The sequence below is a fragment of the Oncorhynchus keta genome, chromosome 2 (assembly GCF_023373465.1).
Source record: "Oncorhynchus keta strain PuntledgeMale-10-30-2019 chromosome 2, Oket_V2, whole genome shotgun sequence".
Taxonomy (NCBI): Eukaryota; Metazoa; Chordata; class Actinopteri; order Salmoniformes; family Salmonidae; genus Oncorhynchus; species Oncorhynchus keta.
This window is the reverse complement of record NC_068422.1, coordinates 37028767-37046103: the sequence shown is the minus strand read 5'-3', so window position 1 is coordinate 37046103 and position 17337 is coordinate 37028767. Positions and strand designations below refer to the sequence as shown.

Here is a 17337-nt window from a genome sequence, read left to right as displayed (position 1 = left end):
TCAGAAACAAGATTAGATGGTCTGATGAAAACAAGATGGAACTCTTTGGACTCAATGCCAAGCGCCACATCTGGAAGAAACCTGGCACTATCCCTACAGTGAAGCATGGTGGTGGCAGCATCATGCTGTGGGGATGTTCTTTAGTGGCAGGGACTGGGAGACTAGTCAGGATCGAGGAAAAGATGAACGGTGCAAAGTACAGAGACATCCTTGATGAAATCCTGCTCCAAAGCGCTCAGGACCTCAGACTGGGGTGAATGTTCACCTTCCAACAGGACAATGACCCTAAGCACTTAGCCGAGACAATGCAGGAGTGGCTTGTCTCTGGACAAGTCTCTGAATTTCCTTGAGTGGCCCAGCCAGAGCCCAGACTTGAACCTGATCTAACATCTCTAGAGATGAAAATAGCTGTGCAGCAAAGCTCGCCAACCTGACAGAGCTTGAGAGGATCTGCAGAGAATAGAGGGAGAAACTCCCCAAATACAGGTGTGCCAAACTTGTAGCGTCATACCCAAGAAGACTTGTGGCTGTAATCGCTGCCAAAGGTGCTTCAACAAAGTACTGAGTAAAGGGTCTGAATACTTACTGTATGTAAATGTACTATTTCAGTTTAAAAATGTTATACATTTGAAATGTTTTTCAAGAAACAGTTTTTGCTTTGTCATTATGGGGTATTGTATGCAGATTGATGAGGGGGGGCGGCATTTTATCCATTTTAGAATAAGGCTATAGGGGATCACGTGACTCTTGAACGAGATGGCCGCATGAACTAAGACCTCCGCACAAGTAGTTTCCAATTCCTGATCTTACCTCCACTCCAAGTTCAAACTCCTTTAGCTTTAGTAAAAAAAGTAATGGCGGCTACAGAAGACGACACTACAGCTGACATTTTTACCCGGACTCGAGCGTTAGCAACGAAAAAGCCTCCAAGAAGAAGCTAGCTTCAGAAAAAGCTAGCGCCTTTAGCCAGGAGCAAGAGGACCCGCTCCCCTCCGAGGCCCAACGAATGACAACCTTGCACTCTCTCGAAGACATCCTTTCTGAGTTGAGATCCCAACGTACAGAACTCAACACTAAATTAGATGCCATTAATTCTCAGCTCAGTGTGATAGGGGGCAAGGTGACAATCCTGGAAAATGCTTTGCCTGACATCAACAACAAGATAACCATAAACGCGGGGCGCCTGGACGAGGCAGAGGGGCGAATCCTATCCATGCAAAACTTATTGACAGATGCCATGGAAACAATAGCATATGCTAAAAAGAAAATCAAGCATCTGGAAGAGAAAACAGAGGACCTGGAAAACAGGGGGCGAAGGAATAATTGTGTTCTATTAAATCTGGGCGAAAAAGAAGAGGGAAACATGCCACTGATCCGCTACCTGCAAGACAAACTTCCCGAGTGGCTCCACCTGTCCACCGACAGGCCTATAGAACAAAAGAGAGAGAGAGAGACAGACAGAGAGAGATAGAGAGAGAGAGAGAGAGAGAGAGAGAGAGAGAGAGAGAGAGAGAGAGAGAGAGAGAGAGAGAGAGAGAGAGAGAGAGAGAGAAAAAACACCATCACAGTGGGAAACGCCAAACACACTTTACACCAGGACCTGTCAGCTGGAATACGCCGAAAGAGCCGAGAGTTTAACGAGGTGAAGAAATACTCCATTGACCGAGGCATCTTCAGGGGATTCAAATACCCAAACGAGCTCAGGATTCTTCACCAAGGAGCCTTGCGACACTACAAAACTCCCGAAGAGGCAAAACGTTTTTTGAAAGACATCCTGGTCAATGAGAAACGGACCAATGACTAGCAATTAATGCTATTACTAAAGGAGGTAAGACAACATATAGCCGATATCCAAAGACCCACCCGCCCCGCTAAATGTCACTATAGCAGTCCAATCTATATTTATTTTCCTTTAGCTGAGAGGGATAGGCTCTATAGCCTAACCTAGGCCGACTAATGTTTCAGCCTACTTTTATTTCCATGTTTTTTTGTTGCTATTATTACTTGGGGTCCTTTTTTTTTTTTTTTTTTTTTTTTTACCTTTATTTAACCAGGCAAGTCAGTTAAGAACATATTCTTATTTTCAATGACGGCCTGGGAACAGTGGGTTAACTGCCTGTTCAGGGGCAGAACGACAGATTTGTACCTTGTCAGCTCGGGGGTTTGAACTCGCAACCTTACGGTTACTAGTCCAACGCTCTAACCACTAGGCTACGCTGCCGCTCCTTTGGGGGAGTTATATGTAGGCTGGGCTATTGATTTTATTTTGGGGTGTTCAGAGATTGTTGTTTTATGTACACCATTTATTTTCCTTTTATGTGAACGCAGATGTAACTATTATCCACTTTTACCCAGCGATGACTTGCACTAAAGTTTGATTACTGTTCGATGACGATGACTAGTACCTTAAATCTATTGACATGGAACTGCCAAGGTCTAGGGCATGCAATAAAATGGAAAAAGATACTATGTGCTCTAAAAAAGGAAAAAGCAGACATTGCGCTATTACAAGAGACACACCTCTGTGATGCCGGACATGCCAAACTCCGCTTGGGTGGGACAGGTGTATTTCTCATCTTTCAAATCAAACAGTAGAGGCACAGCCATACTTATCCAGAAGAATGTTCATAATTGACAAAAACACATCTGATCCGGAAGGGAGATTTATTTTGATAACTGGGTCACTGTATGGTCAACCAATTACTAGCTTAAACATATACGCCCCTAACACAAGATACTCCTGCTTTCATGTCAAAAATGATAACCCTGTTTAATGAGCATTGTGTTTCCTTTGGCGTGGTGGCCGGAGCTTTTAATTGTACCCTTAACCCAACCCTAGACAAATCAAGTCCCCACCACAAATCCTAGATCTGCAAAGATGTTGAACTCTCTTACTAAAGAGATGGGACTGATAGATATCTGGAGAGAGACTAGTAGCTCATCTATGGACTATACATACTACTCTAATGCCCATAACACCTACTCCCGTATAGATTACATTTTTATCCCAAAGAGTTTCATAAATTCAGCCACATGTACAATCGGACCCATAGCATTTTCAGATCATGCCTTTGTCCACCTCCGCTTGGACCTCTGCAAAAACATCCCGAGGTCAAAGAGCTGGAAATTCAACACCTCCATGTTATCAAACAAAGCGTTCCATACATTGGTAACTACATGGATCGCCAACTACACACAAGACAACAAAGATTGTCCTGTTTCTCCGGCCACAATGTGGGACGCTGCTAAAGCCACACTAAGAGATCATCTAATTGCATATGCTTCCTCTAAGAAAAAAGCAATGGAAGCACACAGGCTAGATCTTGAGAGGGAGCTGGAATGCTGTGAAAAAATATATAAACAATCCCCAGACAGCACCTCCTGGAGTCAACTTAAAGCAGCCAAAGCCAAACTGAATTTGGACAATACTCAGGAGATAAAAAAAAGGTTTTCTTTACTAAACAGAAATACCATGAGTATAGCAATAGGCCCAGTAGATTGCTTGCTTACCAATTAAAAAAAGGAGCAGTCAGAGCGTACAATCATGGCTATCCGAACAGCAGAGGACGAGGTCACATATGACCCAAAAAGATCAATTTAACTTTTCATGATTTTTACTGCAAACGATATACCTCTGAGAGAAAACACACGGAGGCAGAACTCCACTCTTTCCTAGAGGGAATCTCGCTACCTAAACTATCAGAGACCGACCAAGAAGATCTCAACTCCCCCTTCACTCCTGAGGAGATCCTGGAGGCAATTACCTCCATGCCACCTAATAAGTCCCCAGGCCCAGATGGATTCCCCAGAGAGTTCTACAAAGCTTTTTGGCCCCAGCTCAGCCCCATCTTCATGCCAATGCTGGAGGATTTTTGCAAAAACGGAGTTCTCCCAGACTCAATGCCCACAGCTTGCATTACAGTGTTGCTCAAAAAGGACAAGGACCTCCTATCCTGCTCGTCCTTCCGGCCCATAAGCTTGTTGGATTTCGACTACAAAATAATTACCAAATTGCTCGCCAAAAGACTACACACTCGTCTTCCCAAAATAATAAAAGCGGACCAAACTGGATTTATTAGAGACAGATACTCTTCTGATAACATTCGCCGTCTTTTTTATATTATTGATGAAGTAAACGCACAGAAGACCCCTGTCCTGCTGGCTTCACTGGATGCTGAGAAGGTGTTTGACAGGATGGAGTGGAGCTTTCTGTTTTCAGTCTTAGAAAGTTCAATATGGGCCCAAATTGTATTAAATAGATTAAATCACTATACTCTCATCCAAATGCCATGGTGACTACTAATGGACTGAACTCTGACAGATTCCCTCTGGAACGGGGCACAAGACAAGGGTGCTCGCTGTACGCCCCTGCTCTACTTTTTGGGGGCGGAGCCTCTGGCAGAGCTAATAAGGAGCAATCCAAATATTATGGGTGTTTCTGCAGGCGGCCTGCAGCACAAGATTTCGCTTTACGCGGATGATGTCTTGCTCTACATATCCAACCCTGAGAACCCCCCATTTTAGACACAATTTCTCAGTATGGCAAGTTTTCAGGTTATAAGATCAATTTTAACAAATCCACTGTCTGCCCTTTCAATATTACACTCACCAGCTCTATGAAGACACTATGTCCTTTCCAATGGAAAACACAGGGGTTTCAATACCTCGGGATCTTCATAACACCAGATCTGAATAGCTTTTTCAAGGAAAATGATCTTCCACTCCTGGATTGAATCAAGAACGATCTCCAAACCTGGATCTCCCTCCCAATTAGCTTAGTAGGAAGAATGAATGTCATCCGTATGAACGTCCTCTCTCGACTTAACTATTTATTTCAGATGCTCCCATGCTATCTCCCAGTTTCCTTTTTCAAAACAACTAACCAACGCATCACCAAATTTATATGGGACAATAAAAAACCTAGGATCAAGTTCTCCACTCTATCGAAACCTGAATCTAAGGGTGGTCTTGCCCTTCCCTCCTTTCAATTGTACTACTGGTCTGCCCAAATCCGCAACATGCTAACATGGATCACAAACAGACAAGAGTCAACGTGGATTCAGATAGAAGCCTAATCCTGTGGTTCATTGCCCTTAAGTTCAATTATATTTATTAATAACTTTAGTGAAGTGGGCAACATAGCCAAAACCTTTGTGATTTACAGCACCCTACTAGCGTGGACAGACTGTAAGAAATACCTGGGCATTTCCCCCCAAATATGTTCTCACTCTATAGTAGGCTTGCCAAAAGCCCTGAGGGATGCCAACTATAATCTTTGGCATACTCTAGGAATCAGGACCTGTTCAGACCTATTTCATTAGAAAACCATTACACTGAAATCCTTTAAAGAGCTCTGCAGTTAATTCAATGTGCCAAGATCCCTTTTTTTTTGTATCTTCAAATTAGACAGGTCATTTCCTCATTTACTTCCAAGAGGAGGTTTAGAACTCAGTTGAATGAAGTTGTCACAGCACAATCCATTTTTTTTTTTTTTTACCTTTATTTAACCAGGCAAGTCAGTTAAGAACATTTTCTTATTTTCAATGACGGCCTGGGAACAGTGGGTTAACTGCCTGTTCAGGGGCAGAACGACCTTGTCAGCTCGGGGGTTTGAACTCACAACCTTCCGGTTACTAGTCCAACGCTCTAACCACTAGGCTACGCTGCCGCCCCATTAAAGGCAAAACATATATAAATATTCTGAGAAAGGAGGCTCCTCCTTTACTCCTTTGAAAATAATCTGGGAAAAGGACCTTGGTCTGACTATCAGTGATGAGCTATGGGCCGGAGGTTTGCAACAGGGTATACTGCACCACTACTAATGCAAAAATGAAATAATCTAATTACAAATGTTTGTACAAATTTTATTACACTCCTTTGAGACTCCATAGAATGAAAACAGATATGTCTCCTAACTGTAAAAGATGTACCCCTGAAAGTGGAACCTATATGCATGTATTTTGGAGCTGTAGAGAGATTGCCAGATTTCTGCTGCACAGAAAATACTAATACTCTTCTTAATGCCCAGCAGGACTTTGTTCTTGATCCTGACAGAGAAAATTTGCTTATGACTATTACATACTTTGCTAAGAAATGTATTCTTCTATTGTGGGCCTCTAATACCCCTCACTTATGACCTCCACAAGAGACAGCCCAAGTTTGATAGACTCTGGTCTCCACTATTCAACTATATTTCAAATTGGACAGAGTGAATGGGGTGATTAGGGAAATGAGCAGATACATGTTATGTAAGGTGCTGTAAAATCTAAAAACAAATTATTGGCTCGTCGTCTCAACGAAGGCTAGAAATAGCTAATAAGAACCTTGATAGTGCTGCTGCAAGTTTTATATATGTTTAAAAATATATATGTTTTATTGTTCTTTGTGAGTACGTGTAGGTATGTAGGATATGTGTGTATGTGTAACGGATGTGAAATGGCTAGCTTAGTTAGCGGTGGTGCGCGCTAAATAGCGTTTCAATCGGTGACGTCACTTGCTCTGAGACCTTGAAGTAGGTGTTTTGTGCTTTTGTGGAGCGATGGGTAACGATGCTTCGAGGGTGACTGTTGTTGATGTGTGCAGAGGGTCCTTGGTTCGCACCCGGGTATGGGCGAGGGACGGTCTAAAGTTATACTGTTACATATGGGTGTGAATGTATGTATGTATGTATGTATGTATGCATGTATGTATGTATGTATGTATATGTGTACGTATGTGTATGTGTGTGTATATATAGACATGTGTCTATATATGTGTATGTATAATTAAAATATATAATAATAATAACAATACAAATTCAATTAAAATAAAAAAAAATTAAAAAAAATCATTATTTTGTATTATTTTCTATTTTTTATTTTAATTGTATTTTAATTATTATTATTATATATTTTAATGTTATTTTTAAAGCCTGTCACATCTGTGAATGTGGAATGTGTTTTGTTGGTTGATTGACAAACAAGAAAACTTAATAAAACATTAAATTGAAAAAAGAATAAGGCTGTAACGTAACAAAATGTGGAAAAAGTCAAAGAGTCTGAATACTTTCCAAATGCACTGTATCACGGTCACAAGGCATATGAAATAACGGGTTAAAGAGGTTGTAGGTTGTAATATGGCTTTTTTTCTGGCTTCCCCCGTGATTTTACCTATGCACCCAGTGGCGACCTGTCATTCAGGACAGGTGGGGCTTGCCTGTTTTGCATGTTATTTTTCCATTAATACGTGTCGCATATCAGTTTGCAAACAATGTAAAAAAAAAAAGTCATTGAGTTAATAAAGACGCATCCAAAATGGTCTCTTTTTTGTTTTCTTGAGTAAGGCAGCTCCAAAATGCAGGTGTTTCAGCCTAGCTCAGTGCATTCTGTGGTGGTGGGATAAGCCAGCAGAAAATATGGAGCGTTGTGCCGTGATTGGCTCAGTGTTCTGTCACTCATGAGGACACTACATCACCACCAAGTCTAAGGGGAGACCTCAAAAATCGAGCCCCTTGGGTGGCGCCATAGAGTTACATTAGAAATGCCGATCCAAGAAGACTCAAGGTCATTGGCCACAGATAAAATTATGTCAAATCAGTTATATGTACAGTAGATTTGATTGGCTGATCATGTCAACATTATACTTTCAAAATCTTGGCTGGCAGTCATCATTATGAATCAAGTTGACAAAAATCCCCAGAAAGTAATCTGCTAAAATCAACACTGCATTTAAAAAAAATTGTATTCACCTTTATTTAACCAGGTAGGCTAGTTAAGAACACATTCTCATTTGCTGACTGCGACCTGGCCAAGATAAAGCAAAGCAGTTAGACACATTACAACAACACAGAGTTACACATGGAATTAACAAACATACATGCATGCACCTCTACTGTATGTGTGTGATTTGGGGTACATCTCTTCCACAGAGAAGCAGGTCCATTTCTCTAGTGGGCCTGTCCATGGTCAATGCTATGGTGACCCACTTTACCAATGACGAGGAGATGGTGGCTTGAATGGTTTAAGGCAGCCCCAAGAACAGCACAGACATTGAAAGGGGTAAGGCGTGGGTCAACTTTTAGCTGCTTGTATTGAGTTAGGGCTGTGGCAGTCATAACATTTTATCCGCAGGCTATTATCATGCAAAATACTGCCAGTCTCACGGTAATTGACCGTACATGACATATTACTGTGTAGCCTACTGTTCAGACGCTACAGACATACGTTGGCAGATCGGCTGCTCCATGACGCTTGTTGGCGCGTTGTGTGGATCATAGAGCAAATCGTGTTCGGGAGAGTATCATTTTTACATAAATGGGTCATAACAGGTTGCAGGCCAAACCATTCGGATGATACAGATGATTTTGTTAGAAGACCGATCGACTCTAGGGCCGCAATGAAAAATTAGCTAGGTACGTTAACTAACTAGTGAAACGTTTTTCACACTGCGTAATGAATGCCTTTTTGATGACCGCTGATGGTTGCTATGGGAACCACACTGTTGCAGTTGCGGGAAAACCTGATGTGCGGTAAATCCTTCGAAGTTTGCGCAACGCTGTGATTTATTGCTACTGTTGCAATATTCATCTCATTCTCTATGTTTGCACCATTGTTGCAAATGTTATATTGCACAATATAGTATTAACCATGCAGCTGTGCACAGCCGCACACTCCTCCTCCACGCTGGCCATGTTCTATTCAAACTATTGTTCTCTATTCTATTATGCCCTGGATGGCCTGTTCCATCATTGAGCCTAGTCTCATCTGTTGGACTCAGGGATTAGTGGCCACATGACTAGTCAGCCTTCACGGTCGCTGGAGTGTGTTTCGTTATTCAGGCTCTCCCGGTTTGGAGCAGGGCAGTGGCATTCATTCGAATCAATTTTATTTCGTTTGAACAACCGACTTCGAATTATATAAAATCACGTAAACTTTCTTTAAATAATTTGCATGGTCGAGGCTCTTTCTGTTGCGCGTAGCCTATCTCTCGATTGGGTAAAGAAAGGAGAGCGCGTAATCCATTTCAGGCATGGCGCAGGGCATAACCGGAGAGAAGTATTGGGAGGATAGAGTAGCCTTCGAAACAGAAGGAGCAGGTCAAGAAGTTGTAGAATATGGTGATGTTTTGGAGCTTAATCGATTTGACGGACTACCCTACTCCTCTCGATATTACACATTACTGAAGGAAAGAATGGATCTGCCGGTTTGGAAAGCCAAGTGTGATTTCATGGACAAGCTGGCCAACAGGCAGTTTATTATTGTCTCTGGCACGGCAAGAACTGGCAGAAGCTCTCAGGTGAGTTGATTACTCTCTGATAATAACTAGATTTTATCTCACAAAAATATGTGTGTAATGCAGTTACTATTGACTGCATCCCAAAAATCTTTCCTTTCTCCCAAAGGGTGCACTTGTTCAATTACCATAATGAATTTGAAAGAAAATGACTGGTTTAAGAAATAGGCCTATGGTGGAATATCCCTTTAGCCCACGCCCATACTAATTCAATATTTTTACATTAGTGGGGAGTACTGAACCGGTGCACACTTCAGGAGTAAAGAGAGATGTTCAAACTGGTAAGTGAAATGAGGGGTTTTGGGTTTAACGCTCTAATTATGACTGAAGGACGTGATTAGAAAGGATAATCTGTTGTGGCAGTATGTTTCATGTTCTTATCTTTCCCTCCTGTGGCATGCTCAGATCCCCCAGTGGTGTGCAGAGTTCTGCCTGGCTGTCCAGTACCAGAATGGCATGGTGGTGTGCACCCAGGTCCACAGGCAACATACAGTGGATCTGGCCCTGCGTGTCGCTGATGAGATGGACGTCAACATCGGCCATGAAGTGGGCTACAGCATCCCCCTAGAGACATGCTGCTCTGGTGACACTGTTCTCAGGTCTGTAAACACTATTACACACATTGCTCACACACCAATTCACAAGCACACACACACACACTCTTTTTCTCATACACACTCACACACTTACATCACCCCCCTCACCACCCCCATCTTCTTGGGGGCTGTCTTTTCTTTTTTTAAAGAACTGAACAAAAGAGTTGAGGAGCCTCTTTTCTTGTGGCTCCCCTGCAGCTGCCCAGCTCTCACTCTGACCATATGCCACGCTCCCGCGTCGCTCACTGCCATAAGTCAGCCGGGGAACAAAGACCCAAGGCAAACTAAGAAAACAGGCAGACAGGGAGACCTAATGAATCTACTGACTAGACTAATAACTACACTCTTAGAAAAAAAAGGTTGCTATATAGCACCTTAAAGGGTTCTTTGACTGTCCCCATAGGAGAACCCTTTAAAGAACCCTTTTTGGTTCCAGGTAGAGAATCCTCTTATGTTCCATGTAGAACCCTTTCCACAAGGGTTCTACATGGAATCCAAAATGGTTCTACCTGGAACCAAAAAGGATCCTACCTGGATCCAAAAAGGGTTATCCTATAGGGACAGCCAAAGAAACCTTTTTCTAAGAGTAAGGGTTTATATCTTTACATTTCTATCGAGCAATCTGTAACACTTCAGCGATACAGATTGAATAGAGCCCTAAATTACACAAAGTAGCCAAGCACAGCAGCTTCATTAAGGACCCTTCCAGGAGGACGGCTATTCATCTCCTAATACGTCATGTTGTCTTACACCTTTGCCTTTAATTTGCTATTAGAATTGATTGATTTTATGTTTTTGTAAGTAGAGTGTATGTACTTGATAAATCACTTTAGTAGAACTTTATCAGCACATATGCTACTCCCACAAAATGTTACCCTACACCTGTTTACGACCATGTCTGTTTATGTATGTTTGTGACCATTTTCTTCTTCACCACCCCAGGTACTGCACTGATGACATGCTGCTCAGAGAGATGATGTCAGACCCCATGCTGGAGCACTACGGTGTCATCGTCATCGACCAAGCCCACGAGAGGACGGTTAGTACAGATGTTCTACTGGGCCTTCTCAAAGACATCACCCTGCAGAGGCCCGAGCTCCGCGTGGTGCTCCTCACAGCTACACACCCAGGACCCAAACTACTGGGCCACTACAAGAATGTCCCACTGATCCAGCTGGAGGGGGTGTGTTCAGCGGAGGTGGTGTATACTGGTACCAGCCACAAGGACTACTTCTGCTCTGCCCTGCGTCTGGTTCTGGAGATACACCACTCCCAAGAGGAAGGGGATATAGTCGTGTTTTTGGCCACAACTCAAGTAAGATCTTCTTAAAATGTCTTATCCTAGTCTACAGTCTGGGAACGTGGAAGAAGCCATACCATGGCAACTGTTGCTTCGACAACAGCATTACTCAACCTTCTCTTGTGTTTTATTAGGAGATAGATCTTGCCCGTGATATCCTACTTCGCGAGGAGGCCAATATACCCACACATCTAGGGGAACTTCTCCCTATCTCGGTGCACCCTGGGCTGGGTGGAACTCTGCCCATGCCGGGTGAAGAGGAAGGCCGGTGCAGAAGAGTATTCCTCACCTCCAGTCCAAATGAAGACCTCTTTTGGGCTGTGCACATGCTGAACTTTGTCATTGATGCCGGTGTCCAGAAAAGAAATGTGAGTAACTTATTGCTGAATAGTTATTTTAAGCAAACCTTTGTACCCCTTTTTGGCAACAATATTGTAAAAAATGGTAATTAGTGGGGGGGTTTTCTCGTGTTATAGGTTTATAACCCTAGGATCAGGGCGAACTCAGTCGCCATTCAACCTATCAGTCGGATCCAAGCAGAAAGCCGCAAACAGCTTGTAGGACCAACAGGTATGACGAAGACTGAAATCAGTAACAAAGTCCAGGTATTGAAGTCACACAGTTTGGAGGGTCATATGTTCTTGCTAACCTGAGAGCATCATTTTCCGCAGGGAAGAGTTTTTGTCTGTACCCAGAGGACACACCCCTGCCCAGTGAGACACGCCCCCACATCCTTGAGTCTGACATCACATCCACAGTGCTCTTCCTGAAGAGGATGGACATCGGCGGTCTGGGCCGCTGTGACTTTATCGACAGGCCAGGTACAGCAAGACAGGCTGAACACGTACAGGCTCTTTCTTCAACATAACTTTTTTTTATTGTATCTACAGTACATATGTGACAGGGCAGCTAAATGTATACAAACTGAGTGGAGTGATACATCAGCAAAATTAAATTACATTCTTAATGCACAAGGCAATAATGTTGTTTTGTATTTAAGTTTTTGAGCTCCATGCATCCTGTAGAGAGACACATTTTTGGGTTGAGCTCAGTTATTTCGTATTTTCCCGTGTGTCCAGTACAAACAGGCCTGTTGTGTGGTATTGGGTTCTATTGGAGGTCGGTGAGGCATGCGTTAGCTGAGCTGACAAGCACTGTTCTATGGCCAATGTTTGGAGAGCTGGCCTAGTGATGCAGCAGCAGCCATAGAGGTCTAACACTCATTAACGATGAGTTTAGTCATGCTCTCTCTTTCTGTGTGTGTGTGTAAGCCCTGCCAAGCACTACAGCGTAATGATCATGTGCAGCTGAGCAATGTAGACATTTCACTATAAGCCCCATGATTGAATGACATTGATTGAAAGCGTGTGTTGATGGGTGTGATGTTATAATTATTATTATGTTGCTGATGTTGTGATGCTGTTTTTCAGGATTAGACTATCATCATAATGATCATAACGGGACAGTACATTTGAGATGTTTATTGCCCTGTATACTGTAGCTTTTCTCTTGTTGAAAACAATGTTACATCCAAAACCCTCAGTGTAAAGCAAAGCCTCTCAGAACATTTATTTTGCATAGTGATGCACAACTGATGTTATGATATTGAGGACTTAAATGTCAATCAGTTTAGCCTGCTTGCTGGTTGTACCTTGAAAATAATCTGTTTTACAAGGTTGTAATCACATAGTTTACAGGTGACTTTCTTTACAAAGTCAGATACTTCACAATTCTGTCACGCACAGTTCGATTTATTTCCGTGGCGGTGTTATTTCCACCAGATCCTGAGGGTCTGATGCAGGCCTTGGAGGAACTGGACTATCTAGCAGCCCTGGATGACGATGGGAACCTGTCGGAGATCGGCATCATCATGTCTGAGTTCCCCCTGGAGCCCCAGATGGCCAAGACACTACTAGCCTCCTGCGAGTTTGACTGTGTCAACGAGGTGGTCACCATCGCCGCCATGCTGACAGGTGTGTGGGACTTCAACTTATGCTCTGTGGTCTGTATACCACATGAAAGGTTTGTGTTAACACACACCGCCACCATGCTGTGGTCATGCTTGCACACCTCATACAAAGTGAAGTCACGTCAATCCTCACATATACTTCATAATGTACAATTTTAGTGTGCTAACCCCTTCTCTGACGCTGCCCCTCTCAGCACCAAGCTGCTTTCTGGTCCCCTCAAGGGAGTTGAGGCTAGAGGCCTCTCAGTGTCACCTGAAGTTCCAGCACCCAGAGGGAGACCACTTCACCCTCATCAACATCTACAAGGCTTTCAAACAGAACCAGCATGAGCCCTGTGAGTTCACATAGGCATACCTGTAGCCACAGTGCATACAACCATTTTTAAAAATATATATACAAATAAGGATAACATTGGCTAAAACCCTCATTTACTCTCTCTGGTTTGGCATTTTCCAGTTGTCAGTGTGGAGAAGTGGTGTCAGGACTACTTCCTGAGTCTGTCTGCCCTGCAGACGGCTGATGCTATCCGCTCTGAGCTGACTGACATCCTGAGGAGGATAGAGCTGCCTGTCTCCATGCCTTCCTTTGGCTCCAAGGGAAACACTCTCAACATTAAGAGAGCGCTGCTAGCTGGCTTCTTCATGCAGGTACAGTAATATGGCTTTGCTTCTACCATTAGCTATCTATTGATAACCGTTTCCGACTAAGAAACTTGAAAGATACAGTGCCTTGCGAAAGTATTCGGCCCCCTTGAACTTTGCGACCTTTTGCCACATTTCAGGCTTCAAACATAAAGATATAAAACTGTATTTTTTGTGAAGAATCAACAAGTGGGGCACAATCATGAAGTGGAACGAGATTTATTGGATATTTCAAACTTTTTTAACAAATTAAAAACTGAAAAATTGGGCGTGCAAAATTATTCAGCCCCCTTAAGTTAATACTTTGTAGCGCCACCTTTTGCTGCGATTACAGCTGTAAGTCGCTTGGGGTATATGTCTCTATCAGTTTTGCACATCGAGAGACTGAAATTTTTTCCCATTCCTCCTTGCAAAACAGCTCGAGCTCAGTGAGGTTGGATGGAGAGCATTTGTGAACAGCAGTTTTCAGTTCTTTCCACAGATTCTCGATTGGATTCAGGTCTGGACTTTGACTTGGCCATTCTAACACCTGGATATGTTTATTTTTGAACCATTCCATTGTAGATTTTGCTTTATGTTTTGGATCATTGTCTTGTTGGAAAACAAATCTCCGTCCCAGTCTCAGGTCTTTTGCAGACTCCATCAGGTTTTCTTCCAGAATGGTCCTGTATTTCGCTCCATCCATCTTCCCATCAATTTTAACCATCTTCCCTGTCCCTGCTGAAGAAAAGCAGGCCCAAACCATGATGCTGCCACCACCATGTTTGACAGTGGGGATGGTGTGTTCAGGGTGATGAGTTGTGTTGCTTTTACGCCAAACATAACATTTTGCATTGTTGCCAAAAAGTTCAATTTTGGTTTCATCTGACCAGAGCACCTTCTTCCACATGTTTGGTGTGTCTCCCAGGTGGCTTGTGGCAAACTTTAAACAACACTTTTCATGGATATCTTTAAGAAATGGCTTTCTTCTTGCCACTATTCCATAAAGGCCAGATTTGTGCAATATACGACTGATTGTTGTCCTATGGACAGAGTCTCCCACCTCAGCTGTAGATCTCCGCAGTTCATCCAGAGTGATCATGGGCCTCTTGGCTGCATCTCTGATCAGTCTTCTCCTTGTATGAGCTGAAAGTTTAGAGGGACGGCCAGGTCTTGGTAGATTTGCAGTGGTCTGATACTCCTTCCATTTCAATATTATCGCTTGCACAGTGCTCCTTGGGATGTTTAAAGCTTGGGAAATCGTTTTGTATCCAAATCCGGCTTTAAACTTCTTCACAACAGTATCCCGGACCTGCCTGGTGTGTTCCTTGTTCTTCATGATGCTCTCTGCGCTTTTAACGGACCTCTGAGACTATCACAGTGCAGGTGCATTTATACGGAGACTTGATTACACACAGGTGGATTGTATTTATCATCATTAGTCATTTAGGTCAACATTGGATCATTCAGAGATCCTCACTGAACTTCTGGAGAGAGTTTGCTGCACTGAAAGTAAAGGGGCTGAATAATTTTGCACGCCCAATTTTTCAGTTTTTGATTTGTTTAAAAAGTTTGAAATATCCAATAAATGTCGTTCCACTTCATGATTGTGTCCCACTTGTTGTTGATTCTTCACAAAAAAATCCAGTTTTATATCTTTATGTTTGAAGCCTGAAATGCGGCAAAAGGTCGCAAAGTTCAAGGGGGCCGAATACTTTCGCAAGGCACTGTACAATCTACCTTTTACTTCCTCGTATCATTAGCAAGAGCAGTGTGCGGGTTTCTCTTTTCTTTGAAGTTATCACATTGTTCCCATGCACCTGCAAAAAAGTGATTATAAAAGTCATACTGTTATGACTTTCAGGTGGCAAGGGATGTGGATTCATCGGGGAATTACTTCATGTTGACACACAAGCACGTGGCCCAGATCCACCCTTTCTCTGCCTACGGCACCAAGACACCCAAACTGGGCCTGCCGGAGTGGGTCCTCTTCCATCAGTACTCCTTCTCAGAGGACAACTGCATCCGCACCGTGTCCCACATATCTCCAGAGGAGTAAGTGGATTAGAGGTGGAGGATGTTCTTTGAACTTTGTTCAAAAAGGGCTTTGTTGATGTGAAGTAACCATTTGCAAAAGATATACAGCAACAAAATCAACATTAAAAAAATATATAGTATATTAAAAGATAATTAAATAAAATACAAATATATGAATAGGTTAGAACTGTGTCTAGCTTGTAACTTCCAATAGATACATTTGCTTTGACATTTACTTTAGGGAGTGACAAGAGTTCCCACACACTGCTTTCCTTTTTGCACCACGCTCTTCACCATGGCACATTAGAGTCAGATTGTAACGGGTGGGGGTTTTCTTAATCCTGCCCTCCAGTATCAACTGGTTAAACAGGGATTAGGAATAGCACAGCTACAGAGAGGATGCTGGTTTAATGGGGACTGTTAATGACAGAGAAGGCTCGGCAGCCTTCACATGCCGTGTTAGGTTACACTCTGAAATGTTTTTTGTTGTTGTTGCTTTTTAATCGCTCAAATGTTTACCAAATGGTGCTCCTGGCAACTGTTAGACTGATGTTACAGTAAGTGCTCTTTCCAACAAAGAGATTGGGTGTCATTCATAGATCCTTGATTGCTGAATTTTGGTCAATTGCAGTGAACATCATTGGGAGATTCTCGTTCTTTGGTCTATGGTAATCGAACTAATTTCAATTCCCTCTCACTGTAATTCAAATTAATTTCAGGTTCCACTCCATAATTGCAGTTGACCCAATGTTCCCGTGCTATGTTAAATTCAAGTGCAAATGAATAAGACAATACTTACTGTGAAATCAGAACAAGAACCAAATTAATAAAAAGGCAAATATATCAGAGAATATTGGGTTGACTCGCCCAATGTCCAACTCCATGTTCACCAATGATTCCCTCCCTCTACCCAGATTCATTCAAATGGCTCCACAGTACTTCTTCTTCAACCTGCCTCCCAGCGAGAGCAAGGACATCCTCCAGAACATCTTAGACAATGGAGCTGAACACTACAAAGCGAAGAAGCTTCAAAAGAGCCCCAGCCTAGAGAGCATACCAGAAGTCACCGCCAGTTGTGTCATACAGTGATTGTGAAGGCCTTGGTTGAGAATGTCTTGGAGGCATAAACTCCCTACTCATTCCCCGGTACTGTATTATATGATCACTTTCACCAGTGTTACCTTTCAGTCATCTCATCACCAGTGTTACCTTTCAGTCATCTCATCACCAGTGTTACTTTCGAGTCATTGAAACTAAGAATAATGTTAATGTCAAGCTATTAGTTAATTACTGGAATTGAATTATGGGAAGAAAAGTGACACTATCTGTCCAGATTGCCAATGTGTTCGTTTTAGCAATATTTATATAGGCATCCTTTCTAGTCAATGTATATTTAATTTATAGAGCCCTACGTATGTACAGGGATGTACGTTGTTTCTTGGAACTTGCAGTTTAATAATAAACACACTACTAAAAATGCATGTTTGAAGAGTACTTAGCCTAAATGCAAATCTAGGGCTCTATTCAATCCGTATTGCGAAAGT

General features: G+C 42.6%; 1 protein-coding gene across 2 annotated transcripts; it reads left to right on the top strand.

Annotated features, from left to right (window-relative positions):
* The first annotated feature begins 8039 nt into the window (after positions 1 to 8039).
* Positions 8040 to 17264, top strand: dhx32b (DEAH (Asp-Glu-Ala-His) box polypeptide 32b). Of its 2 annotated transcripts, XM_035741918.2 has the most exons (12): positions 9127 to 9273; positions 9498 to 9551; positions 9676 to 9869; positions 10809 to 11181; positions 11301 to 11534; positions 11643 to 11736; positions 11838 to 11987; positions 12948 to 13139; positions 13330 to 13470; positions 13593 to 13783; positions 15621 to 15811; positions 16708 to 17264. In XM_035741918.2, the coding sequence occupies exons 2-12, from the start codon at positions 9540 to 9542 to the stop codon at positions 16880 to 16882; spliced, it is 1947 nt and encodes a 648-aa protein (XP_035597811.1). In that variant the 5' UTR covers positions 9127 to 9273; positions 9498 to 9539; the 3' UTR covers positions 16883 to 17264. The 2 variants fall into 2 exon arrangements, with proteins under 2 accessions (XP_035597804.1, XP_035597811.1); XM_035741911.2 differs by lacking the exon at positions 9498 to 9551 and having other exon boundaries at positions 8040 to 9273.
* The last annotated feature ends 73 nt before the right edge of the window (positions 17265 to 17337 follow it).